Genomic DNA, 27,521 nt, shown 5'->3' with positions numbered 1-27,521 from the left:
CAATTTAAAATGAGCAGGCACTGAGATGTGTTAGCGTCAGTGTAAACTGACATCAGCAGTTTGTCTTCTTACGCAGCGGCTCGGGAATAAAAGAATGAAACCAGCAGACTCGGGGACATTTCAGCATTTACTTTCAACTTCATGTTCCAAAAGGTACATATTATTTTAACAATTAAAATGTGCTAAAGCACTGCATTCTAAATTTCTAAAAGCTGCTTCAGACAAATACAGAACGTTTCAATGAGCATAAAAAAGAAACCTGTATATGTATAATAATAACAAGTGTAAAACATCTACACGTTAAAAATCATTGAACATCACCATTAATGAAAAGAAAATGTAACAGGAAATGTACAAAAGTCTGTGGGGAAGAGGAGGAGGAAGGGCAGATTTCTATACAGGTGGCGTTTGTGTGACGGCGGGCTACTTTAATCAAACATGTCGTCGTCGTCTTCTTCCTCGTTCTCCGACTCGTTGAAGTACTTCACCTCCTTTTTGGCGCGGCCTGGCCGGTCGCGGGTCAGAGCGCTCAGGCCGCTCATGCTGTTGCTGTCGTCCTCGTCGTCTGACGGAGGTTTCTGAGGCTTCTGCACAGAATCAAACCCTCGTGTTAATCGTTCACGTCACCACGAGACTCGGACGCTTTATTAAAGAAGCAAAACCGTAACACGACTACATGATACTTGTTATGAATGAAGAGAGGAAACATAATAAAATTCACTCAAATGACAGTTCTCATTTATTCCACCCTGGCTGTATTATGTGTGTTAACTTCAGACAGATGTGTCCAAAGGTGGACGCACATAAAACAGCCTCCCACAGTATATCGGCGAAGCACTTCAGGCCTCTGTGCTTGGATGACTTTAGCACTGAGGATACTAAAATCCCTTCTAGGGTTTTTCTATATATAAATAGTGGCGGTGGCCAGCAGTCCCTCTCATGCACCTGTGGTATCAACATCTTTACATCACCTTCTTCTCAAGTAATCAAATTCACGAGACTGAGGAACCACGACCTCTGACCTTGACATCACTTGTCTGATTTCTTTGGTAGAAACACGTGTGGTGTCAGTTTGAGGCTACGTCCACACGTACCCGGGTATTTTTGCAAATGCAGATTTTTCTATGCGTTTGCACCTTTCGTCCACACGTAAACGGCGTTTTGGTCACTGAAAACGGAGATTTTTAAAAACGCCTGCCAGGGTGGATATTTTACAAAACTCAGTTTTTGCGTTTACGCGTGGACGAGAAAAACGCAGAAAACGCAGCATCAAAGGTGTGCACAGTTTTTGACGTCACACTGTGCGCCACGTTATTGTTTCGGTGAAATGAATTTCTACAATACTGTTAATTCTACTCTCTGCAGTGTTTAAATGCTTACATATACACACAGTTACTGTCCCTCCACACATACGACTCGGTTCTGCTTCTATGCCCCAGCTTTGTTTACTTTTTCCCACCGAGGCTTCTAGACTTCTGATTGGCCAACATTTCTGCACGGTTAGGAATCTAGCGCCACCTGCTGCTTTGGCATGTTCCTAGCAGCGTTTTCCTTCATTTCTGCCTTTATGTGTGGACGGGATTATTTTTTAAAACGGAAACGGAAAATCTCCGTTTTCAAAAATACCCGTGTACGTGTGGACGTAGCCTGAAATTCCTATGCTACCTCTTCTTCAAGTTATCAGCAAACACGACCTTGAGGTTGAGATCACCCAGATTCACACTCGCCTGATATTTTAGGGTATCAATTTGAACTGCTACAGTCACAAACTTGGTAGTCCATTTTGGCTGATGGTGTAAAAAACACAAGTGGGGTGACCTGTCCAGGTCAAAGTCAACCATGACCTGGACAGGTCACCAGTTCAGCGTGGCCCCGCCTGCCAGAATCACACAGTAAAATGTCGTCTCTATGCACTTACTCTCCCCGGAGGCTTTGACATTTTCTTCATGGGGCTGTACTCGTCCTCAGAGCCAGAGCCCTTCCTCTTCCTCCCCCGGCCTTTACCTGCAACAAGGTAACAAAAGCTCACAAGCTGCACTGTGACTTTTTTACATTTCTTCTTCTTCTTTTTGTGCCTTACCTTTAAGAGCTGGTGCTGGTTTCTTAGAGCCAGTATCAGAGTCAGAGTCCCAAATGGATTTATCGGGTTTTTTTGCTTTTGGTGCTGGTGGTTTCTTAGGTTTAGGAGCTGCATCAGATGGCTTCTTAGCTGCTACAGAAAACAAACACCTGGTTTTCAAATGCTGCACGTGCATGAGGCAGTAACTGTGGCACATTTGAGCCTTTGCTTTGACGCATCAGCAGCATCTTGACACAACATAACAGACTGTCACTGTGTGGTAAGGAGTGCACTGCTCTCTCCTGGACATACTGACCTTTCTTTGCTGGAGATGCTTTGTCAAATGCAGAGCTGCTGGAGTAAGTGAACACTGGGCTGTTGTCATTGTCGCTGTCAGACTTTGCTTCGTCTACAACAAAAACATGAGCATTCAGCTGCTGTTGTGTCTGCAGGTCACTGAGAGATCAGGCCGTTTGTATATCATCCAAATCTGCTCCAGACTTATTTTAATCAAACCTCCCAACAGGAGCTCTACTAGCCAGAGATGGGGGGGACTACAGAGGACATTTGAGTACAGTGAACTCGTCGTCCTGAAATGACTGCAGCTTTGTAACAGCATGCTATCCTGCTGAAAGCATCCACCAGAAGATAATGGGATAAACTGGTCAGAAACTCAGTTGGTCAAAAGCTCAGTTGGTCTGTGTTGATCCTCAAATCATAGTAAGAGACCCAAAGAAAACATATTGTGACACCGTAACACCAACACCCTGAACCACTGATGCTAGCAGGATGTTTTGAGTTGTTTACATCAAATTCTGACCTTGCAGTTCAAATTGTGTCGAAGAAATCGAGGCTCAACAGACCTGGCAGTGTTTCGTTCCCCCCTACAAGCTTCTATTGTCCAATTATGGTGAGCTTGTGTTAACTGAAGCCCGTTTCCTGTTCTTCACTGACAACAACAGCACAGGCGTGATCATCTGAAGCTGTAGCCCCCCATCGGTTTCAGTCTGGAGTGTTCTCAAAGACACAGACTCCCAAGTGATACTCACCGCTTTCATTGCTCTTTTCAGACGCAGCTACCTTGGATGAGAAGATGCTGGCTGCGTCTTTCTTTTTAGCTGCAGTCGCTGAACTGCAGAGAGGGAGAAGAAACATATTCAACAGTAAAATACTGCCCAAGTCAGAAGGGAGAGATTGTGTGTGTTCATATCTTCGTGGGGACCAACAACCCTTTGAAGGCATTTTTGAGACTCAAAATGTGGTTTTAGTGACAGGGTTAGCTTTAGGGTAAGGGGCTAGGGAAAGCATCACGTCAATTAAATCTCCCCACAAGATATGAATCGCAGACGTGTGTGTGTGGTGGGTGCAAGAACACGAATGGTGGAAATCCAGGTGCTGAAAGTATCATTGAACGTAGTGAACTATTCCTAAACCTTACACGGCTTTTTGTTTGGGTGACGTGTATGCTTCATCGTTGTCATCGTCTTCATTGTCATCATTATGGTCATTATAGCGGTCCTTAGCGCCAGGGAAAGCAAAGTCGTCTTTGAACGACCTCGCTGGAGAAGAAGGAGGCTCGTCGTCTGCGTTCTCCTCTTCATCTGCCTCTTCCTCATCCTCCTCCTCCGAGAAATCAAATGTGTATTTTGGTTTGGAAGCTGAAAGATGAGAGCAGGGTCTGTGTGAAACCACATTATAACTGCCGGGGATTCTGATGCCACTCTGATGTACAATAATTAGCTGAGTTACATCAGACTCCTGTCAGAAGCTGAGTGATATTTTTAGCCCCGGGTGGTTTGAAATCAAGGAGCTGGCTTCGGATTGAAATGAAACGCTAACCAGTCACACTAAGCAACCACCTGATGCAGACGGGGGAATAAAGCAAAGACTGAGTGGATTTAAAAGAGAAACAAAAGGAAATAAATGCATGATGCACAGTGTGAGAATTTTCATTTTGCACATTTGGCGCAGTGAAATGCACATTTAATAAATACTTTCTTTCTGTGTCTGACTCAAACAAATCCCATCAACCACCCAGAGGCTGCTTTAGACTTTCTTGGTGTCTAAACCGTTTCCTTCGCTAATGACAGAAAGACAAATAAATGACATCATTAACAATGCATGTATGCTCTGCACTGAACATGAAATGAACACGATGATCGGAGGGATGACAGTGAATGTTCACAGTGACTGTAACCGTACCCGATGCTCTCTGGGACTTGGTCTCTCTGGGAATGATGGGCTCGCTGTCCTCTAGGTCGCTCTCTGACTTGGACTCGTCGTCAGACCATGGGTTCCTCTTCTTTACCTTTTTAGCAGGAGCACCTGTACCTTTAGGTGCAGGAGGTTTTCTCACTTTAGGAGCTCCTGTATAAGAGTGAACAAGATTACCAGCCTGTCTGTTGGAGTGTTCACATAATACAGTGAAGCTCCTCGATGTGCTTTTTAAACTGCAGTAAATCATCAACCAGGGATGAAACCTGTAGTGTTAAACAGCATCCATGCATGGCCAGATCACACAGCATGATTCGTCATTTTCACTGCAGCACACTGACTTAACCGCTGTGTAACTGAATGATTTCTGCACTGACCGGGCTCCTTCTTCTCCTTCTTCACTCGTGGCGCTTTCGGTTTGGCTGCCATGTTTTCTCCACCTCCGCCTTCACCACCCAAACCATCCTCATCAAACTCCAGTTTCAGTGCTGGGTCTGAGTCACCCTGAGAGGAGAATGCAACAAACCTTTATTCCCTTTATTTGGACATGAAAGTGTTTTAGTCTCATATTTGTTTTTCTCAGGAAGAATTTTAGGTTTTATAAGAGAACAACACCTGTGTAACTGTGTTCTAGTAATGCTGTCATGAAATCTACGTCAACTTTGAAGCCGAAACACAAAGGTTACCTTCTTCTTTTTGATCAGTTTTTTGGCTGCGTCAGATTTAATTGCTTGCATTGGAGGCTCCACCCTTCGGCCAAACGGTGAAGGCATAGTTTCCTCCAGGTTCATCTTCTTCACTTTGGGCTTGCCCACTTTACCCTTCACCAGTTTGATGGCCTTGCCTAAGCTCTGCTCCTCTCGTTCCTGGGCTTCCACATTCTGAGAGGCAGAACAAAAAGATGAGTCATGGTTTAAATGTAGCAGATTACCAGATAAAATAACACTGGACAAAAGTAGCCTGCACAAAAAAATCAAAGGACAGTTGCTGCAAGAGTTCAAACTCTATGGATCTACTGACCTAAACAACACAAGACAAACACATTTCAGGTGAATGCTTTCTCCTCTGTATTGTTCGGCTCTGCACCTGCCCGTACGATGTGCGTCTTTAGAAAACAATAAAGGGCAACAACAAACTTACATCCAGCTCCTCGATGAACACCGTCAAGTCCTCCTTCCACAGATCCTCTGGAGACTTTTTCTGCAGGTCATTCAGCTCTCCTCTCTGCACACAAACACGCACATTCACTCTGTTAATCAACACGTTATAGTCTACATATTCTTACATGTAAGGATGACAGATGTCAGTCTGTGTAGAGATCTATAGAATACCTTTTGGTCCCTCTGCTTAAGCAGTTCGTCCACCTTCTCTTTGGTCAGGCACCACAGAGGCATGTTGAGGATATAGTTGAAGTTTGGGCCTGATGTGGACCCTGAGTCCACTGAACCGTCACTCTCGTTCCCGTCCTTGTAATCCTCTTCTTGAGACTGGCGGAAAAAAGCATGAAAAATAAATAGTGTGTCGTAGAGATTCTCCCTGCAGTGTTTGTGTTCAGTACCAATCATGTGTGAATATTTCTAGAAGCTCTGTGATACCTTTTCCTGAGCCTTGGTCCAGGCAGCAACTGGATCAGATTCAAAGCCTTTCTGCACCAGCATGCGGATGAGTTCACGCTTGGACTTGTTTTCTGGTTGGGTTAAAAACAAACGGTGAGATAGAAAAAAGGAATCCGTACTGTGTGCCACGTGAGTGTTGGAGGATTTTCTGCGTTCCTACCGATTACAATTTTTCCTTCGATTTTCTCGAGTACAAAGCGAGCTTGATTGGATAGTTTGGCGGCTTCAGCGCCCAGGTTGCCCAGTAACCAGTCCTTCCTCAGTTTGTAATAGTGCAGGCGGAGCTCAAAGAACTCCTTCAGGATGTCCTGGACTGAATCGTACCTCTTCAGACAGCCCATGTGGTCAAACAACACCTGAGAATGGTGTAGTTAAAAAAATGAAACAGTTCTAAGACAACAGCTGTGGTTAAAGCAGAGCAACATACACCAGGGGAATATCTACCATCGAGTTACAGGTGAGACTAGACTGCAGTTTAAAGACTTTGTGAAGGCCAGCTGCCTCTGCTTGGGCCAGCTTCTCCTCAGACATGCGAACCACAAACTTCACTGTAGCATCTGTATGGTATTCCTTGTAATCGTTGATGAGAGAGGGCGTCTTGTCAGTGCCCTGCAACATGGGCTCCAGCACAGACTCCTTGTACGCCTGCATACAAAACAGTTAAACATACAGACAGACATAAAAATATATTCCAGATCATTTTTGACTCTTTACACTCTCGAGAAAACAACCTGGACTGTACCTGTGTCCAAGTCCGAACAGGAAGCTCTGTGATCTCAATGGTGTTCTTGTCTATGACTGACACCTCTCCACTGACCAGATACTGGTTCTGACCCAGTTCATGGATTATCCCTTTGAAGTTTTTGTAGCTAGGAAGCTGTGGGTAGAAGGAAATCAGGACAGGGAGGTTAAAGCCTTTATCTACACTTCAAGCAACAAACCACAGCAGTTTGTGGAAATCAGAAGCACAGCGTGCTGATGAGGACTGTTTGTTCACATCTCCGACTCTCTGCACCCATCCTATAATTTGATGCCCTCTCATGGCCCACAACGACCAGGACAGAGAGCTGGGGGATCGAACCAGCAACCTCCCTGTTACAGATGAGCTTCCCAACCCCCTGAACCACAGTCGCCCTCTAGACACAGAATGAGCATGTGCGTGTGCCCCACTGACAACCGTGAACAAGCTGGGGGGGTGGACTCTGTGGCACTTCCTGCACGTGCCCTGTGGACACTCCTGTGATCCTGTTTGGGAGGCTGACAGAAACATAGAAACATCAAGCTGCTTTCGGCCTACCTTAAACCACTACAATCAGTTAAGATATGGCAAGTTTCACTGTATAGGTAAACAGTTAAGAGGTAGAGCGAACAAGCAGTTTACACTATGACTTATCTACTTGTCAATTTCTTTTACTAAGATTTGTGATATAAAGTAAGTGTGTGGTACAAATCAGCTCGAGCCATCTCCAGATTCCACAAGACATTTTAAACTCTGCACATATGGAAATATGCTTGATATATAGCTGAGGTGCTAATCTGAACCAGCAGTTTCATCTTTAAAATATACTTTCATCTGTCTCCGTACTTGGCGTGCTTTTATTTGTTCACAATGTTTACCATTGGCAGTGGGTCCTGATGCTTGAGCATTCTGTTTATATTGTTGACAATCTCTCGGGGGTCATAGTTGGGAATCTTGCAGGCCCAGCCTGTCCCGATGCCCTCGGCACCATTCACTAGCACCATTGGAATGATGGGAATGTACCATTCTGGCTCCACCTTCTGGTTATCATCGTACAGAAACTTTAGTAGGTTGGAATCCACTGCTGGAAACAACAGCTTGGCAAGAGGACTGTGGGGAATTGGACAACATTTATGAAAATTATGCAGTGGAAGCCAAAAATGTTTACTCTGTCTAAAGGCGTCAGATGAGAAACCTTTTAGAAAAATACATTTGAATTAAAAGACATGCAGGACTCATTTGTACCTGAGCATGGTGAAGATGTAACGAGGACTGGCTGCATCTTTTCCTCCATTGATGCGAGTACCAAACTGACCCAGCGGCTGCAGGATGTTCACGTTGTTGCTGCCCACAAAGTTCTGTGCCAGGTTCACTATGGTCATCATGAGAGCTTGCTAGAAGCACGAACGAAAGAAAAAGACATGAATTTGGGTAGTCGCAGTGTTAAAGTCTCAGGGTAAATATCTAAAGGTTAAAAAGTTTCAGTTGTTATTAATATGCTTTCAGATATTCCCGTGTATCCTTTGTTTGTTTGTAGGTTTGAAAATACATTTTACTATATTGTATCTGTGTAATCTGTACAATAAATAAAACATCAAGACTAAAAAAAACCATCTTCCATTAAAATTCTATTAAGAATGAGAAGTTTGTTGAAAATGAACACGTTTTCTTCTCAGCCATTTTTTAGGATGGGGTCAATATCCTCTCTGTGGTGTTGAAAAGGAGCAGCGAGTATTTTCCCGGGTATCAGTTTATAGTTAGAAACTCAGAGATGCGTGGACAGAAATGTCACGCTGTGCTGCGTACGATGGTTCATAACGTTCTTAATGATTTGACTGCACCTCTCCATGATGGTAGGCAGACATCTCTGCTACTGAACCAGCCAGCTGAGCGACCTTCACTTCCCTCTTGTCATTCCTCTTCAAGCAGGTAAACAACACTTTTCTCTGACCCGGCTTCAAACCTAAAAGCAACACAAACACCAACATTTACAAAGCTGAAATATCCAGGGCTGATAATACCTCGCATACATTTATAAAATACTGACGTTATGTGTTTGTTGGTATGTTAGGGATGCTTTCACTGTGAAAAAGAAAACTCGGCTAAAAAACCCAAACAGTTAAAAGATGGAGGAAGTGTACAAACCATCAACCAAAGACGGGATCGATCTCTCATTGTCAGAATTGGAGAACAAAATCAGCTCTTTGTTGATGAAGTCATTGTAGGAGAGGTGCCGGGCATGAGTTCCATACAGGTATTGCTGGGTGGTGGGGAAGATGAGGGGAGGGGGAGAAAAGAGCAATAACTCATCTATGTTTTCTCCATTTCACGCAAATCAAATATTGCTGAGTTAGCAGGATTCTGTGAGAGGAGCACTCAAATGAAAGCTTCTTCCATACAAACCTCTGGCAGGCCGTGCATCCTTCTCTGACGTCTGTCCTCCATGAAGTTAGTGAGCCACTCCTTCCTGTCGTCCGTCTTCTTCTTACTGAAGGCCTGAATCAAAGTAGCACATTGAACAGACCCTGAGCACAAATGTATGCTATAATTACTGGCTGCTTTCATAGTCTGTTTGTCCTAGCAGCAGTACGGCGTGCTCACCAGAGTGATGGCAGCGTCGTCCTCAGCACCAGTGTATCTGAATGTGATCCGGTGTTTCTCCATGTCAGCAAAGTATTCCTTTGCTTCTTTGCTTGTACTTGTTCCCAAACCTGCAACAAAAAATTGATCTTTTTATAATGAACAATTTTTCAGACAAAAACGTGTGATTTCAAAAGTCGCTCTAAAATCGTTTCTGAAATGATTCAAACACCAAACCTTTGTAGTACTTTATATGCCAGGTTTTATAATTTTCCGTGTGTTTCTTCCACTCGTCAAACTCTGGAATGCTGTAGAAGGCCAGCTCTTGTTTGTTCTTAGTAGCCTGGAAATAAATGATGAGGAGGAATCTTTATCACAATGTGTTGCAAGTCGCTCTATTCGCCGCTGTCACGACACGCAAAACAAGACACGTGATTGACTGAATGATCCGAGTCCAACACACAAATATCACCCTGCATATTTTTCAAGTTTCAGGCTGCTTGATCGGTTTAATAAAATGGTAATGGTGTGCCTCCCTTACTTTGACAATGGGTGTGATGAATTCCTCCAAGAAGGTGTGTTTCAGCAGGGAAGGCCAGTTGTGATGGAAGAAGTTGATGAGCAGACCTTTGATATGGGAGCCGTCTTGATCCTGGTGCACAAGGAGAAGAGTTACTGCTATTTTCTGAGCAGCTGTGAGTCCTACCAGAACTGTGAGCGAGTGTCCCTGAGGCCGCTCACCTGATCTGTCATGATCATGATCTTGCCGTAGCGCAGGGACCTCAGCGACTCTGGGTCGTCGTAACTCTTCTTGTATTGGAGCCCGACGATCTTAATGATGTTGTTAATCTCGGCGTTTTCCATGATCTGTTGACAACATGGATGAAACGATGAGCAAATGGACGAAAACACAGAACAGAGTCAATGTCCTGTTATCACGTGAACTGGCATTTGTCTGTTTCACCTGCTTTTGTTTCCTACATGTGAAATGTCATTATTGCTCAGGCTCGTACCTGCTTGTGTGTTGCCTCTCGCACATTCAGGATCTTGCCTCTCAGCGGGAATACTCCATAACGATCCCGACCAATGACTCCCAGTCCAGAGACGGCCAGAGACTTTGCCGAGTCCCCCTCAGTGAGGATAAGTGTGCATTCAGAGGAGTGTTTGCCACCTAAGATGGAGATATGAAGAGGATTACTAAGTTAGCTGCAGTGAGCAGCTTCGTGTTGAGTTTTTCCTGCAGCTATAACAAATGAGTGGCTCCACAGCATAATGTGCAAAAGCACCCGGTCCCAGACTAAGAGGAAACTCAGAAAAACACAAACGTAATTCAGAAGGCTAACATTTTATATTTACTCCACATCTGACACACTTTTCATTTTGATGATTATGATGCTGTAAACAGGTGTTGATTTCTTTTTCCAGGACTTGGCACCTTTCCACAGCTACCATCACATGGTTTTCAATTCAATTTGTTTTTTTAATTTAGTTGTTACTGCGTGAACGCAAACTGGGTCTGAATAACACATCAGCAGAGCCACAAGCGATGAACCTCCACGCCACACAGTCGGACATGGCAAATTCTTTTTAACTGAGAAGTCGTCTAATAATAGACTAATATTTTTAAAATATATTTTCATGCATTATTGTTTTTCTCTCTGCTTGTAGTCCACCTGAAGTGCACATTTTTAGCAGGTTTACTGCATAGCGTAGTCTCAGGAAAACTGTGAAAATGACATCACTATGACCCAATCAGACCCAACAGTGCACCATGCAACTCTCTTCTGTAAGATTTCATTAAGAGGTAGCTGCTTGTGGACATTCCTCATTTTAGACTTGAATAAATAATGAAACTAGTTACATACCGGCATCATTGGCATCATCTAGCTTCGGGATGCCTTTGATCTTGCTGTGCTTCACAGATGAACACTTTTTATTCAGCTGTGTCTGAGCTTTGAACTTTACCCAGTTGAGTATACTCTCCACAATCCCACAGTTGGTTGCCTGTAGGTGACAAACGTTTTTTCTTTGAAGTCCAGCTACTTTACATGAGAAAAGATTAAGTACAAACAATGGTGACGGCTTGAAAAGAAGTGAGAAATGTCCTTACAGCCCTGATAAACTTGTCTGACAGAAGGCACTTGGACCCAAAGCTCTTGGTCTGGAGTGTCATGTTCTCCTTTGTCTGGGAGTCAAACGATGGATTCTCAATCAGTGCGTTCACAAACACCCAGATGTGGTTTTTCACCTGAAGTACAAATGACAGAAAGATTAAATGTTTTTCAGCATAAAGCTGTGAATTGAAACCAATGTATAAATAAGAACCCCAGTGACGTCACCTGGAAGGGTTTAACTGACACTCCTGCCTTGTTCTTCTTTTTCACCACCTCAATAAGTTTGGCTACAATCTGGTCCACCACATAGTCAATGTGCCTGCCACCCTAAAACGTACATGTCTCAGCGTTAAAAGAACTTTCTTTACTTCTGACAGCCATTTACACTTCTGTAACTTACTACTCATATAAGATACCTTTGTGGTGGCAATGCTGTTAACAAAGCTGATTTGTTGGAATCCTTTCTCGCTCATGGTGAGGCAAACCTCCCAGCGATCGTTCACCGTTTCATGCACCACCTTCAGGGCCACGCCTGTCTCATCTAGTTTGTCCTTCACATACAGGTCCACATAGCTGCGGAACCCGTTAACCTTCAGTGAAAGAGAGAAGGGTTATTGAACATATGTGATATTCAACATGGCAATTAAGTTCTCTTTATTTTGCTTCAACTAGAGCTGGGCGATATGAGATTTTTTCATATCACGATATGTTTTTTTCATTTCAGGCGATAACGATATCTATCACGATATAAGCCAAATAACTATATTTGTAAGATTTAAATGTGCCGTTGCTCACAAGTAAAATGTGAAATAATCAGCAGCTCACAAGTAAAATGTGAAATAATCAGCAGCTTGTTTTTATTGAAATATTTATTTCCCATAATAAGTTCAACAGGGTAGATGTACTTAAGGAACATGAAACTTTTTCAGATAAATAAAGGCAAATATTGCAAACTACTGGGGGTAGTTTGCAATATCTACTGGGGTGGCTGTAGCTCAGGTGGCAGAGCAGGTCAGCCACTAACCTGAAGGTCAGCGGTTCGATCCCAGGCTGCCTCCTGGCGGCATGCCAAATATCCTTGGGCAAGATACTAACCCCATGTTTGCCTACTGGTGGTGGTCAGAGGGCCCGGTGGCGCCTGTGTCCGGCAGCCTCGCCTCTGTCAGTGCGCCCCAGGGCAGCTGTGGCTACAATGTAGCTTGCCATCGCCAGTGTGTGAATGTGTGTGTGAATGGGTGAATGACTGAATGTAGTGTGAAGCGCTTTGGGGTCCTTAGGGACTAGAAAAGCGCTATAAAATCAGGCAACATTTGCAATTACTACACAAAAGGCAGCCGCTAAAGCGTTTAAGTTTCAAAATAGAACAAACGAAACAGACTAAACTGTCAATTCCACTTAGAAACAAAATATTAATTCTAAAAATAAATCTTAGTTTGTTTTACAGAAGAACAGACAAAACTGACTAACTTTTGTCAATATCAAATAAACTGAGAACTAAAAGGAAATTCTCAATCTCTCCTTGTTGTATAGCTGAGCTTTTCAAACAGTTTTAACAGTTACTTTAGTCTGACAAAAGCCGAATGACGAATTAGCGCTTCCAGTCAGAGACTGAGGCTACGTCCACACGTACACGGGTATTTTTGAAAACGGAGATTTTCCGTTTTCGTTTTAAAAAATAATCCCGTCCACACATAAAGGCAGAAATGAAGGAAAACGCTGCTATGAACATGCCAAAGCAGCAGGTGGCGCTAGATTCCTAACCGTGCAGAAATGTTGGCCAATCAGAAGTCTAGAAGCCTCGGTGGGAAAAAGTAAACAAAGCTGGGGCATAGAAGCAGAACCGAGTCGTATGTGTGGAGGGACAGTAACTGTGTGTATATGTAAGCATTTAAACACTGCAGAGAGTAGAATTAACAGTAACAGTATTGTAGAAATTCATTTCACCGAAACAATAACGTGGCGCACAGTGTGACGCATGCACCAGTTTATTGTATTTCCAGACTTGCTTTCGGCACAATTTACAGTGCACGCTACTCTGTTTTTTGTCAGACTTGAAATAGCCGAAATACCTTCACACTACGGAACTTCTATGGCTCTTCCGTTTGACAATCTCTCCGGCGTTGGAACCATCATCTGTTTTCTCTTCGGTCACGCTCGGTTGATTTTTCTAGTCGGCACACTCATTTCCTCCATTACCCGCTGGCTGCTTCCCAAACAAACACACGTGCGGCTTGGCACTTGTGCTGTACGTAACAAGTCACGCGACGTGACGCTGCGGCTGTGATTGGTTCGGCTCTGCGCTACTTAATTTGGATTGGCTGACCTTTTTTTTTTTTTTTTTTTTTTTGAGGACAAGAGCGGCGAGGTCTATCGCGATAGCTTAATTTCTCTATCGAGTAAAAGTTATATCGCGATACATATCGTTATCGTTCTATCGCCCAGCTCTAGTTCATAGAAACTTTGTAGAAGTACATGACACAAGAACCAGGTACTGAGGAGGCTATATAAAGTCCTTATACTCCAAACATAACACTTCTCATTTAAACAATCCAAACTGGCGTGATGTGAAGATCAGAGTCTGATACATCCCTGTTCTTTAAAATTAAACATTCACACCCATTATCATCCCGTTTACTCAAAACACATACTAATTTCACCTTCAGTGCTCAGCATTGATGTTTACACTCAATGGTACAGTTTTTGCTATATTTATGCAAACATATACAGTGACAAATCTTTACACACGAACACAACAAATGACTACTTTATGGTTAGCCAGTGTGGCACGATAAGGGAAGACATAGAATGAGACTTACAGGTAATTTTTTGCCGTTCAGAGACACTTTAACTCCCCTGCAGGAGCCAGCTACATCATATGCTCTGCGGGTAAGAAGTGCTACAATATCTTTGTCCAGTTTCTCCATCTTAAACTTGGACAGGTCCGGCTGGAATGTCACAGAGGTGAAGTCATCTCCATCAAAAAACTTAATCTTGGGCTCGGAGGTTTTGGTCATGTTGTTCTGCCACGTCTGAGGAGGATGAAGCAAATGATAACATACACATACCTGGTATTTAGACATGGTCATGTGCAGGAGTCTTAAACTTGGACCCCCTTTGCTGTATTGAGTGAACCTGAAAATCTTAATGTGAACACATTTGGTGTCTTAATAACTGTGCTTGTAAAACCCAGACAAATGGACTTCTTTATGTTTGTAAAGACGTTTCACCTCTCACCCGAATCACTTCATATGATGATTCATATGAAAACAGCTCTGATTTCAGTGGGCAGGATTTCAGATATTAGTCTATATTATTATAATAAAGGTATATATATATATATATATATATAATATTAGTGCTACTGAAATGAAAATTCTGCACTAGACGTCTGTAACGACCCATCCAATCCACACATGTGACCACAGATGTCCTTAAATTAAGTTGCATGTAATAATGAGAAAAGGGTGCTGAACACATGAAGAAAGGGAGGTGTAAAAAGGCATGGACAGTCATGACACCAGCAGAAATCTGTCACTAATTAGACAGCAGTCCTGCAGATTACTATCAGCTGGTTCAGTCCCAACTGATGGCCAATAAAAACACATCTCATTGCCAACATGTAACACAAGAAACATCTCATGATGGGTAAAATTAAGACCTTCACAACCTTATTGTTGCAAAACCTGCTCATGGCATTGGTTACAGAAGAGTTTTTAAACTACTGAAAGTTCCAGGGAGCACTGTTGGGGCCATAATCTGGAAGTGGAAAGATCCTCATTTCACCATAAACTGTCCACAGCCAGGTGCTCCCCACAAGGTTTCAGACAGAGGAATATAAAGAATTATCAGAAGCGTTGTCCAAGAGCTGAGGAGCACCTGTGGAGAGCTACAGGAAGACCTGGGAGTCAGCAGATACAATCGTTTCCAGTGACGAGGCCAACTGAAACTTTCTGAAGCTTGTATTAAAGACGGGGTTCACTATTCAAAGCTTTTTAATACGGCCCTCTTTGGTGGCATCTGGTGGCCAAAAACATGAAGAACAAGTTGAACTAAAGTTGAACTTTCATTGTGAAATAGTGAATAGTGTTATGTCAGATTGATTAATGCTTTTGATAAATAAACGTCCTGGTTTTAAACACCTCACAGTTCTTTGTCCCTTTGCTTCTGATGTTTGTAAATATAATATGTGCTTTTATCTTTACATCTTTAGTGTATTTCTAATCTATCTTAGCTCAATTTTATTTCCACAAATGCAAATACACTAGCCTCATTTTAAACACTACTATAATGATACTCTATCTTACGTAAAATTGATTATTGGACCACTTAATAAAAAGGCTATAAAAACAATTACTATTTGTACTAATTCTAAATTATTTGAATGTAACTTTTTATATTTCACCCCTGGCATATGTTAATTATGTTCCAGTTTTGGCACGTGAACAGGAAAGAGAACTGACTCAGTGCTTCTGAACCACTGTGAATAGTACCTTCAGAAATATACAGGTTTATAAAATTGGGACCGTGTTCAGCACTTGCAGCTTTGATGGAAAAATACTGACGGCCGCCAATATTACCTCTCAGCCTCCTAACAGATACAAATGTGGTGTCAAAGTCTATCTGTTGCTAAATTATCGAATTCTTTTGATCTTCAGAAAAGTTGACGTGTTAAAAAAATAAATAAATCAGAAATCTGCAAAACCAACTTGTGAAGTTTTGCCAAAAGAATGAGAAATGATAATATAATGAAACATGCAACAGGGTTACTATGAACCCCCAGAAACCGGATATACATTAGTAATATATTTGTGTGGTAATAAAGCATGAAAGGTACTGCTGTGAGGAAGTAACAGTAAGCAAGTTTGTAGTTATCTCACCTGTTTGAAACTGTGTCTGTACTCCTTACATGCTGTTTCCACTGTGAACTTGGTGCTAAAGATATTGCAGAGTTTAGCACCATAGCCATTCCTTCCACCTGAAACCAATCAAACAGTCAGCAACGCTGCTTTCAGTAACTTTTCTGCATTCACAATAACAACTGAGTGATGTCAGACTGTCTGCATTCACCTGTGACCTTCTTTTCCTCGTCGTCATAGTTGCTGGAGGTGAGCAGGTGGCCAAAAATGAGAGCTGGGACGTACATCTTCTCGTCTTTATGCTCCACCACAGGTATTCCTTTACCATTGTTCCAAATGGAAATGGTGTTGGATTCACTAAAACCAGTATAAAAAGTTTAAATACAGGATAAATGTGGACACAGGGTTGACCTCATCATCAGGGAAATGTATTACACTTTTCACTGTACGTCATAATCCTGTGGTATTTCTTTCTTGTAATAATGGCTGCAAAAATATTGTTTCAACATTGACACTAAAGGAGTGTGAATCCTTTTATCTTTTATAAGTGAAATGTATTATTCCACACTTATATGTAACCTTTCCAGAGTGTTTTATACAAAAAAAAAACCAAAACATTTTCAGCTTCCCCAGTTTGACAAAGTGACCCATAACCAGTTCCTCTGCCTCAGATATAAATTTCAGGAGGACACAGGAGGCAGCTTGTTTAAACTGGCTCAAAGAAAAATACATGCTTCCTAAGATCAGCTGCATTATTTTTAATGTAATGAGGTAAATATAAAATGATGTACTCACGGGTCAATGGTGATCTTGATGGCAGTCATGTTCTTGTCCCTTTGTTTGTTGTCAGCTGCATTGACTGTCAACAAGCAAAACATCAAAACACAAAGTTGAAAGAACAAAAGTATCCCAGCAGCCGTCCATTACCACGGCTTATGATCTGTAGTTTACTTTATTTCAGCAAGATTTACGCTTGTGTTCAGAACTTATCTCAAAAACCTATTTTGGGATATTTTTAGTAATCGGACATGGTCAAAACCTTTGACAGAGGCATTATAAATATCAATTTCCACACATTTATTCCTGGGAGTCCACTACAGCAGTTTTGCATAAAGCACAGTTCACTTTACTTTGACTTAGTTCCCCCCACACCGGATGGTGCATTGGGCAGCAAGGGATTGCCAACGAGCTCGGTTTGCAGCCACATCTTCAGCCTCGTCCCATGAAAGATCGACCGCTTTCAGGTCCTCAATGAATGACCGCCCCCACGTCTGTTTTAGTCGTCCACGGCTCCGTGACCCCCGGGCGGGTCTCCATGACATGGCTATCTTTGGTAGTCATTCCGGATGTTGGCGAAGAACGTGACCGGCGAAACAAAATCATCGCTCCAATACCACGTCCTCTAGCAGTCGTGAGGCAGTGCACTGAAGGACCTCCTTGTTGGTAACACGATCTTGATATGAAATCTTGAGAATCCGTCGAAGGCCGCGCTGTTGGAAAACATTTATCGTCGGGTGATTGTTGCCGTCGACTTCCATGTTTCACTCGCATAGATAGCCACTGGTACGACTATCGTATTGAACAAACGGACTTTGGATGATATTGAGTTGGTGGTCGATCTCCAAACCGGATTCAAGTTACGCATGGCCGATGCTGCCTTTCCGAGCCGACAGGCAATGTCCTTGTCCGAGCCACCGTCCGGTGTTATCACACTGCCCAGATACATGAACTGATCGACTTCATCAAGTGGGCGGTGGCCAACAAGTACCGGAGTATTCGCTCTGGCATAACTGAACCGCATGACTTTGTTTTTGGCAGCGCTGATCCGCAGTCTGATCGTTTTCCAGTATGGTGGTCAAATTGCGAATGAAGCGTTGAGTAGATCCGAGCAGCGCAATGTCGTCCGCGAAATCAAGATCTGCAGTTCGTCATCCGTCATTTCCTTGGACTCCGTGCTCACCGACTCACAGTTCACATCAATAATTATTTATCTTACGTAGGGGCATGGTTTAATCTTCACTTTATCTTTAAGACCACCCTCTCTTACAGTAACAGTCTTCAGACTGTCTGCTAACCACAAACACAAAGTTTGTGGTTAGCAGACACATTTCAGATAGAGCTGAAAGGAAGAGAAAAATGTCACTTGGACAATGTTGTACATTTTTTAATGGAGAGCACCAACTACCTGATGCTTTCACATCCAGTATAGTTAGACACAGCACAGACTACAAACCCAGAACAGTGTTTCTGTGTGGAGCACATTTTCACATTGTTTTTAGTTGTTTGTAGTGGAAGCCTCTGTGCACTGTCACACCCAGTTTGGGATGAACAAAACCCTCCATTATGAAAATAATTTGATTTGATATACCTTTATTAGTCCCACAAGGGGAAATTTCATAAGGCTGCCGACCTATTGCACGCAATGGCGGCGCCATCTTACCCTCCGACCATACATACATTACACAAAACATCACATGGGGAAGACAGGTCAGAGAGGTATAACAATGGAAAAATGCACCACATGAGGAAAGATAAGGAGAAAAAAAAAAACTCCTCCCAGACTGAGCTCCAACAGGGAGATCAGTTTGAGAACAGAAAAAAACACCTGTGCACAAAGCACATGAAAAAACTCTTAATACACCAAAGAACGCCGAGTTGTTTCTTTGGTGTATGGTGAGTTCAGGTTTAGCCTCTCTCATTTAGCAGTTTTTAATTCAAGAGATATATCACAAGTTTAATCAGTTTAATCTCTTTTGCAGTACAATATTTCATACAAGAATTACAGACCTTACAAAATCTGAAAAACACGCTGTGTAAGCACACCTCTGGAGTGGTTATCTTGGAATTTTGGAAGCCTTTGCACTGTTCTACATAGTCTGTGAGCCTAAATGTATCCCCTCCCTGAACTGATGTGATTGTCGCACATTTTATTATAAAGTCTTTATCACTGTCCGTTGACCTGTGAATACGGATGGGTAGCGATATCGGTTCTGACATAAACGGTAGTAACCAGACCGAAAAGCAGCGCACATTTCGGTGCTTTTTTTCCCTGAGATGTCACACACTTTGGATTCTAGCCAATCATTTTACCTTTCCAAGGATAGTAGGCGGGCCCAGGTACGTACGTTCTTTTAGAGCAGCGCTAAAATTTCATTAAAATCAATTGTTTGACCAAGATCTTCTGGACCTGGTTGTTTGTACTCTTCTTCCTCAATTATGTGAACCTTAACAATGCCCAAGGCGAAGCGGTCAAAAGTCTGGCTGTAATTCACAGCAAAAGATGCAAACTCAGCAGCAACAAGTGCTTTAAGCTGATACTGTGATGCTGTCAAAGGAGGTAACACCTCGAATCTGATGAAACACCTGGCGACGCATAGCGTTTTTTTAAAAGCCGAGAAATGCGCCGTATTTGATAGCTTGCTGCGAGACCTCACACCGAGCACATCTACTGCGGGTGTGGTGCCTGTTATCGGACCCGGAGTTAGCAACATCCCCCAAAAACCCGAAGAGGAGAGTCCTGGCCCCTAGCCCTGCCAGTGTAGCAGAAATGATGAGGATGATGATGCAGCAGCAGCCGTTCTTCTCTGCGTGAGTAGCTTAATGTTGTTCGTGTGTAATTTACGTTGAGTAGGCTAACCACGTTATTACATTAATGCATGTAAGGTGAACTAGCAAACATCATCATAGCTACATGCGGCTGTCTTCTTGTTTGATAGAGTGATACCATATATGCCCTATAGCTGCAAAAAAGGCTAACATTGTTATCTTTTCACAAAAAACAAACAAAAAAACAAAAAAACAAAACAAAACAGCTAAACATGAGAGGTTTTAGGACAAAGTTTGCCATTGTTTAAGCACCGGTTCCAACCAAAGGAGGTATGTTGTATCAACAGAAAAGGCTAACTTGGTTATCATTTTGCAGAACAAAAGAGACTAAAAATAAAAACATAGGAGGTTTTTGGACAAAGTTTGTGTTCTCCATTCTTTAAGCACCGGCACCGTTTCAAAAGTACCGGTTTGGCACCGGTATTGGATAAAAACTAAACGATACACATCCCTACCTGTGAATGAACACCTGTTTAACTGTTTTAATTGTGCCAAGTGGTCATATCTGCATAAGACTTTCAAATCCATGAATAATATAAAATAGCATGACTCCTTTCAATGTAAATCCCCCTGCTGGGCTATAAACGAGTAGTCGTTTGCTCACCCTGATGGAACGCACAGCTCTAAACAACTAACTAACTAACTAACTAACTAACTACTACTGTTGTCAAACAATATCATACCAACCCAAAAACAGCACAGTCACATTATTACTGAGCCACCGCTAAGACAAACACGTTTGCTAATAAAATGTCTATTTTACTAATTAAAAAATAAATAAGGCTCCCATGGCTGCATGTATACACAGCGTACAGTAACAACACACATTGTGAGCAACGATGAGCAGAAATAACAGCAAAATGATAGAGAATTTTATGCCTTGCATAACCGTACATTCGTCATCAAATAGGGATCGTTGCCATTTTATGCTTGCTCTGTAATGTGTCAAGAAGTACCAAAAATAGTGCTCAATTTTATATCTTCAGATATTTTACTGCGTGTGAGTATAACTCACAGTGCAGCAGAACATACTGCAATCTGAAATTTTTAGAACTTGTTTGTATTATGAACTTTTGTAACATCAATCATTTCATCACTACACTAAACTAAAAATTAACATATATCATATTTGGATGAAATTACAAATAAAACTAATCTGTACATCGTTTGGTCTACAAACCATTTTGCTGAAAGTGCTTCTTTAGAAATATAAATGTTTCAGATCTTTGCCTGCTATATAATTACACAGTCATGGCATTAATATCCAGACAATGGAGCAGTGTCATTATTCAAATACAAACATGCAGGCCAAGAGGGCCAAGTATGCAGGAAAACCATCTCCAACAACCCTCCCAGTGTTTGGGTGGCATCATCTCAAAGCTGCTGCGCTTTGCACACAGTATTACTCTACATTTGTCTGAGAGGCTAATATATAACATGCAGCCTGCTTTATTAAGCCAGTGTATGCTAACTGACCATCACTCCAAATAAAGTTAAGGCCGCAGCTATGACTGCTACCTCAAACACATTTGACTTTGAATAGGTCATAAATAGGCTCACATAGAAATACTGTACACACCAAGTCCAGTGCTAACGGTGCTAACAGAACAGTGCTAACAACAGCCTGACTCAGTGAATAATAATGATAATGCCTCATATAGTGTGTAAAAGACAAATGTTGAAATGTTTCATACACATATTCGGGGTTTACTCGTGTTTTCTTAAACTGAACAACAGATCTTCTATGTGCTCCGATGATGACGGCCCAGCTGCACACACATCTTTAAACTAAATAATCCAAATTTCTAATCACACATTAACAAGTTTTCTTAAACAACTTGAATCTTTAATCGAGGGGGAGAAACATTTTTCCACACACTTATTAGAGAACAGCTTAGAATCACTCACCAAGAATTTCATCAAAGATTTTGTACAGTCCAGGAACATAGGTGATTTCTCTCTGGTTCATCCCGATCTCTTCATCAAAAACCCACATTTGCTGGAAGAGTTGCAAAAAACAAAACACATTAAAAATAATGACAATAATCAAATTCTAATAGTAATTTTAAGGAATGTTGAGGTTATATTCATCAGAACAGTCTCAGGAAGTAACAGAAGGAATAGGATTCTGAATTTAAATTTGGCCATTAAAACAGGTTTTCAATTATAGATTCAGTTACTGATTATTCCTTTAATTAAAATGTGAATGGTTTAAACTATAGCTATACTGGTGGACAGACGTTTGTATGTATTATTTCACTGGGCACCAGGACTGTCTTGGAAGATCCTGAGAAGGGACTTGTGTTAACTTGTCAATTAACTCTTCTGAACTGGGCAAACATTTTGGTACATAATCTGCAAAAGACAGATAATTTGTCACACATTTCCTAAATGACACAGCCAAAGGACAATGGGCTCTGTACTACACACAACAGCAAAGATGGGAGACAGTTCAAAACCAAAGGACTTTTACTGTGAGCAGAGCTCCTTACGACACACTTACAGGCAACCATTAATGTGCTACTCTAGCCAAACAGATTTTCACCTGAAGACAGAATCATTTTAGCAGATAATTTTCAGAAAAAAAATTAAAATAAAGATCGTTATTCTATAAACTCCTGACACAAAAATAAGCTTGAAGCCCTCTTTGTAAAATGCCAGTGAAGTTGTACTGCAAGTAGTTCTGTAGCCACCAGCAGAAGGCAGTCTCCTGGGACCCACCTGGGTGATTGGCTCGACAGAACCAATGTACGTGTCTGGACGGAGGAGGATGTGCTCTAGCTGGGTCTTCTTCTGGTACACTCGCTCCACAGATAACTTGGATCCTTTCTTGGCCCCTTCCATTTTTCCAGCATCCCCTCTGCCGTTCGCAGCCTCCTGTTAGACAGAATGGTTTTGGTTGTGAGTTCATTTATTGCTGTATGAGACACACAGGATATACACAGAACTGAATTTCATTGTTACTGGAGGGCAGGGGTCTAATCCACCATCTTTATTCCAAACGACATGTTTTATTTTTAGTTTGAAAGTTGTGAAAAATACCAGCTTTAAGTTTTACTGAACATACATTACTGTCGAAACGTCTTGAGTCACATTTCATCTCTTTATGTTTTACTAGGCAGATGGAAAATAGGTGCAGCAAAAGTACTGAAACATCTGGAAACATAGATGGGATAGCACAGCGTAATCAGGCAATTCTACTTTTTTTTTATTCTAACAAGTTAGAAATATTTGGCATGATCTCCTTTATCCTTCAACACAGCCTTAAGTCTCTTAAGTTTTCTTTTAATTTCTTGAAGCATTCCTCAGGAATTCTCCAGGGTTCTTGAAGGACATTACAAACCTCTTCTTTGGGATCAATACGCTCTTCGTAGGTAAATACCAACACAAGCAGGCACAATGAAAGCATCAGCACGTAAAAAGAGAGCGACTTCAACAGCCTCCAGCAAAGCATGACACTTTTCAAAATATGCAAGAAAATGGTTCTCTGTGATCGAGGAACCAACAGACATGTTCCACCCCTGGAGCCAAAAACACATCTTTGACTACAACCAGGCTATAAAAGAGGAGATATTAGCAGCTGGTGATGTGTGACTCCAATGTAAACAAATGACTCTGCCTAGTATTGGTGTGTAATCGCTAGTTGCACTGCGTATGACAAGATAAGTAAATAGTGGATGGAAATTACTGATGCAGTTATATAGTGGAAAAAGCAGCTTTAAGCTGCTGGTTAAAAAGCTCCAACCTTGACATTAGCTTCAGGGTGGCTGTAGCTCACGAAGTAGAGCAGGTCATCTGCTTATTGAAAGGTTGGTGGTTTGATTCCTGGCTGCTCCAGTATGCACGCCAAATATCCTTGGGCAAGTTACTAACCCAAGTTGCTCTCTGATGCATCCATGGGAGAATGTAAGTTAGATAGAAAGCAATTATAGTAGAAATAGTGCTCTTGTGAATGAGGCAAGTTGTGTAAAGTGCTTTTTATTATGTGACGATTTATGCAGATTCCTGATGATTTATGAAGTTATTTCAGTTACTGTTAAACCAAAGTGTTAAATTGATATTTTGTACTCTCACTTAAACATTTCTGGGGAAAACGATACTCAAACTACCTAATTTGTGCTTATATTTGAATTATGCTTCATCAGTTCTAGTGCTCTATAATTTCGCTCATCGCCGCACACTTGTGTTTCTTTTTGCAAACTCCAAACATCAATAAAACAACTTCAGTATATTTTTCCATAGCATCAGCAATATTATTTCTAATTTTCTTGAAATAATATGATATAATCTTAACCTCTACTTAACAACCACCATTGCACTGAGAGCATTTCTGACGAGGCTTCCAGAAACCTTTATTTTCTCCACCAATTTGCTAAACTTTTTAAGCTGACCCTGCACAATGTACCGAGACATGCAAAATGTTTTGTTAAAATCTCGATGCTAAACACCTTGTTGGTGCAAGCACACTAAGAACAGATGCTTTAGTGACAGACTGTTAGTAACAGATAAAATGAAAATAACAATTAGCCAAGTTTTAATTGTAAGTTGTCTGTTATAACTTTTTCATAGCAGTGGTGAATTAATGACAATAAACAACAAAAGGACAAAAGTTTAATTTCTGTCTGTAGTTCATAATCATATGTTTTGGTCATGAAGTGATAAATATAACTATGCTCATAGTATTATATACGCTTTAATATATATTAATTGATGATATTCTAATAAATATATTCTCATACACTAACAAGCAGGAAATCCCAACAACAAGGGGGTGGGGGTTGGTGTCAGAAAAAAAATATTCACCTTGTTTTAACAAATTAATAAATTCAACAGGCTTAAACAGCAGATAATAACCACCGATCACTTCGATAAATGCTAAGATTCAAGTTCAGCCTATTAGTAAAATATACTCATACAGTAAGTCTAATGGTACGGAATGTAAACAGTGTGTCACACAGACCTGGATTTGAAAAGCATTAATTACAGTCACCTCGTCAATGCAGTGCTTGAAGTAACTAATTATTCGTATCAACAGCAGGTAACTGTTATGTTACAAGATTTTTGAAGCGCATGTAAACATCTGCATTTTTAAATACTTTAGTTCAAATCTGTTACTACAGTATTACTTACAGTAGTACTCATACAGCAAAAGTCGGATATTAAAACAATGTTAATGCTGCAGAGAAGTTTAAATGTAGCTGCACACCAGACGGTCGGTGTGAACAGGTCAGACTGACGGAGGGCAGAGAGCGGTCTGAATCACCGTACAACTGTAGCGTGAAGTGCTGTGCTGGCTCGCACTTGTGATCATTTTCAATACATCTCCTACTGCATTTTTCATCACGTATTAGCCGTACATGTAGTGGTACAAACAGTCATGTAAACCAGTCTCAATGAGACGCTTCTTCCAACTTTCGCTTGAAGACATAAACAAGGAACCATCAGGGCACAAAAAGAAAAAGATGAATGTCGCGTTTGACCTCCCGGCCCTTCACGTCTACAAGACTCAACCCAGTTCACTGCTTTGTAGCCGAGTTAGAATTTAAAAACAGACTGTAGATGTCTCATCCTTAACAACTGTATGAATAGCCAGCAGAACAAATACACCGGCTGGCGATGAAATTTAAATGCCATCGAGAGGCAATAGTCGAGGTTCGCGCTGCCCTTGGGTTGAAACAACATTGTAAAGTACTGCGATAGTGCTATTACTTAAAAAAATTTTTAAGCCAAGTTCGTTACTCGTGTGCCAAACAAACTTACCATCCAAGCCAGATCCCCGCTTCCTGTAGCGCCGTTGGACATCTTCCTTTGTGATTGTTATTTTTTTTCTAGCTCGCAAAAGGTCTTAGTTCCCGTCCAAGTCAAAGTCCGTCTACATAACAAAATGTCTTACTTGCTAAAACACACCCAGACCAGTCTATATCCCATGTCTTTTTTGGGTCGTTTAAAAGATAACTCTTAAAAATGCAACGAAACAGGCAGACGATTGGAGCGTATCGCAGCTATTGTTAAAATCGACAAGCGCTGGCACAGTAGGCCTAAACTTCCAACAAAGATGCTAACCGGCTACAGGCTTTCAAATAAATACTGTACAAAAGTCACGCATTAAATAGGTTTACAATTTCACGTGAGAATGAAACATAATAAAAAGCGCAGTTTATCTGAAACGCTCTGAAAATTGATTTAATTAAACACTTTGCATTTACACATAAAGCCTGTATTAGCTAACCGCAGCTACCGCTGTCCGGCTCCGCCATCTGCAAGATATACGCCGAACCGTCTCGTAGATATGCCGACCAATCAGGTGTAAGCTTTTCAAACGCACCGGCGTTTCAACCAATAGGACAGGTCAATTTATAGTAACCCTTCCTCCTTTTTTCAACACAAGATGGCGGCAAAAGTCCGTTCGAGCTTCGTCACAGCAGGCAGCGTAATATTATTAGTGCTACGAATACATTGTTTTACCTTTACTCCAGGGTTACCACGCGCCCTCACGTGTTTTCGTTAATTCAAATCTTACCACGAGAGCAACACAGCATTATTAAATGTACTATCTGACACATAACTGAATATTGTAGGTAAACAGCCCATTTTTAATTTGCAGATTTAACATCAAACAGTTTATTAGTAACAGACCTGCAGTACTCGGACCCTAACAGAACAGAGTGTGAAACGTCTCCACGCACTACAAATTGCAAACACATTTACAGTGGAGGGAAACATTGCAAAACTATATGGCTTTATGGTTAAAACTGTGCAAGTCTCATGTTAAATGGCCTTCAGTCAAAGTAAGAGATTAAATTGTGTGACAGGAATGAAAGTCATATCTTAATGAGTCCATCATTAGGCCATGCATGTCCAATCATCCTGAGGAATTCTATATTGCACTGAAACTACAACCCAAACAGCTCTGCATGTCAGAGTGATCAAGTATTTTTAAGTGTTAAGCATCTTGAAGATGAACGATGACTTCAAACGTAGACTCCTCCGTCTCCTTCAAGCTCTGTCTGAACAGCTGAGAATGCTGCCATGCCGTTTCCCCCGTGCCCCCGCTGACTTCTGCTGCAACGATGAACTCTGAAGAGCCACACAGACTGGAAAAGGACTGCGCACTGCCATCTAAGAGTTCAAAGGTGGGGGAGGAAGTCAGGTGGTTTCATGGCAACACAAAACAGGATGTTGAATATATGTAAATGCCGATACCTCCGGAGAACTCTGCAGTAAACGGGCCCGAGCGCAAATGCCAGCAGGCTTTCCCAGAGTGGTAGGTCTGGCTACTGGCCATGATAGAGACAGACTTTATCTTCATTCCTGCTGGAGCAAAGTCAAACTTCCAGCTGATTCCTCCTGCAGGAGAGCCTTCTGTCCGAGCCAGGTACACCTAAAGAAATGCAATCACATCCACTCCGTGGAAATCCAGATTTTCTTGCCACGTTCACTCAATGCATTTGCTCTATTTTGCATTAAGAGACATTTCCACACCTACTGTTATTAAACATTTTCTAACCTGATAATCGTATTTTAGTTTTAAACTGCTGCTCAGAAAAAATAATTTTATTTTTCTATGCTGTTTAAAACAAACTCAGTAGAATGAGCTCTAACAGAGGTTTGGCACTGTCCATCTAGAACACGAGACCAGCATTTGTTCACTTAGGCTACGTCCACACGTACACGGGCATTTTTGAAAACGGAGATTTTCCGTTTTAAAAAATAATCCCGTCCACACATAAAGGCAGA

At 41.6% G+C, this 27,521-nt stretch overlaps 2 protein-coding genes across 3 annotated transcripts in view; both read right to left on the bottom strand.

The window, feature by feature from the left end:
• Positions 1–114: 114 nt before the first annotated feature.
• Positions 115–26,154, bottom strand: top2b (DNA topoisomerase II beta). Of its 2 annotated transcripts, none has more exons than XM_042226577.1 (36): positions 25,545–26,154; positions 22,506–22,661; positions 21,693–21,783; positions 16,974–17,037; positions 16,390–16,535; positions 16,200–16,297; positions 14,139–14,351; positions 11,739–11,912; positions 11,548–11,649; positions 11,319–11,456; positions 11,074–11,212; positions 10,222–10,379; positions 9,950–10,075; positions 9,750–9,860; positions 9,446–9,551; positions 9,230–9,339; positions 9,032–9,124; positions 8,774–8,888; positions 8,470–8,591; positions 7,874–8,022; positions 7,507–7,738; positions 6,632–6,766; positions 6,334–6,534; positions 6,050–6,245; positions 5,869–5,960; positions 5,605–5,760; positions 5,414–5,497; positions 4,960–5,154; positions 4,651–4,777; positions 4,262–4,426; positions 3,498–3,717; positions 3,109–3,191; positions 2,376–2,468; positions 2,081–2,209; positions 1,919–2,004; positions 115–587 (listed from the first exon to the last, which is right to left on the bottom strand). In XM_042226577.1, the coding sequence occupies exons 1-36, from the start codon at positions 25,584–25,586 to the stop codon at positions 429–431; spliced, it is 4,806 nt and encodes a 1,601-aa protein (XP_042082511.1). In that variant the 5' UTR covers positions 25,587–26,154; the 3' UTR covers positions 115–428. The 2 variants fall into 2 exon arrangements, with proteins under 2 accessions (XP_042082511.1, XP_042082510.1); XM_042226576.1 differs by having other exon boundaries at positions 2,081–2,212; positions 25,545–26,145.
• A 227-nt stretch (positions 26,155–26,381) lies between these two features.
• The window catches only part of ngly1 (N-glycanase 1), a 20,031-nt gene continuing 18,891 nt past the window's right edge, over positions 26,382–27,521 (bottom strand). Inside the window, exons 11-12 of the mRNA XM_005937492.2 lie at positions 26,988–27,165; positions 26,382–26,903 (exon numbers count right to left, since the gene is read on the bottom strand). Of these exons, the coding sequence (XP_005937554.1) occupies positions 26,728–26,903; positions 26,988–27,165 (354 nt within the window). The 3' untranslated portion in view covers positions 26,382–26,727. The remainder of the gene's footprint in view (positions 26,904–26,987; positions 27,166–27,521) is intronic.

This window comes from Haplochromis burtoni, unplaced genomic scaffold, assembly GCF_018398535.1.
Source record: "Haplochromis burtoni strain Fernald_Lab_line unplaced genomic scaffold, NCSU_Asbu1 Contig_218, whole genome shotgun sequence".
Lineage (NCBI taxonomy): Eukaryota > Metazoa > Chordata > Actinopteri > Cichliformes > Cichlidae > Haplochromis > Haplochromis burtoni.
The sequence above is the reverse complement of the archived record's forward strand: the minus strand, read 5'-3'. Positions and strand labels throughout refer to the sequence as shown.

Bases quoted from the DNA above. Each gene is read 5' to 3' on its own strand.
- top2b (XM_042226576.1), bottom strand. From the start codon at position 25,586: ATGTCCAACGGCGCTACAGGAAGCGGGGATCTGGCTTGGATG. The intron at 7,739-7,873 runs GTACAAATGAGT...AATTCCCCACAG, and splicing joins TACATCTTCACCATGCTCAG to TCCTCTTGCCAAGCTGTTGT. The intron at 3,192-3,497 runs GTAAGGTTTAGG...CCCTCTCTGCAG, and splicing joins TCACCCAAACAAAAAGCCGT to TTCAGCGACTGCAGCTAAAA.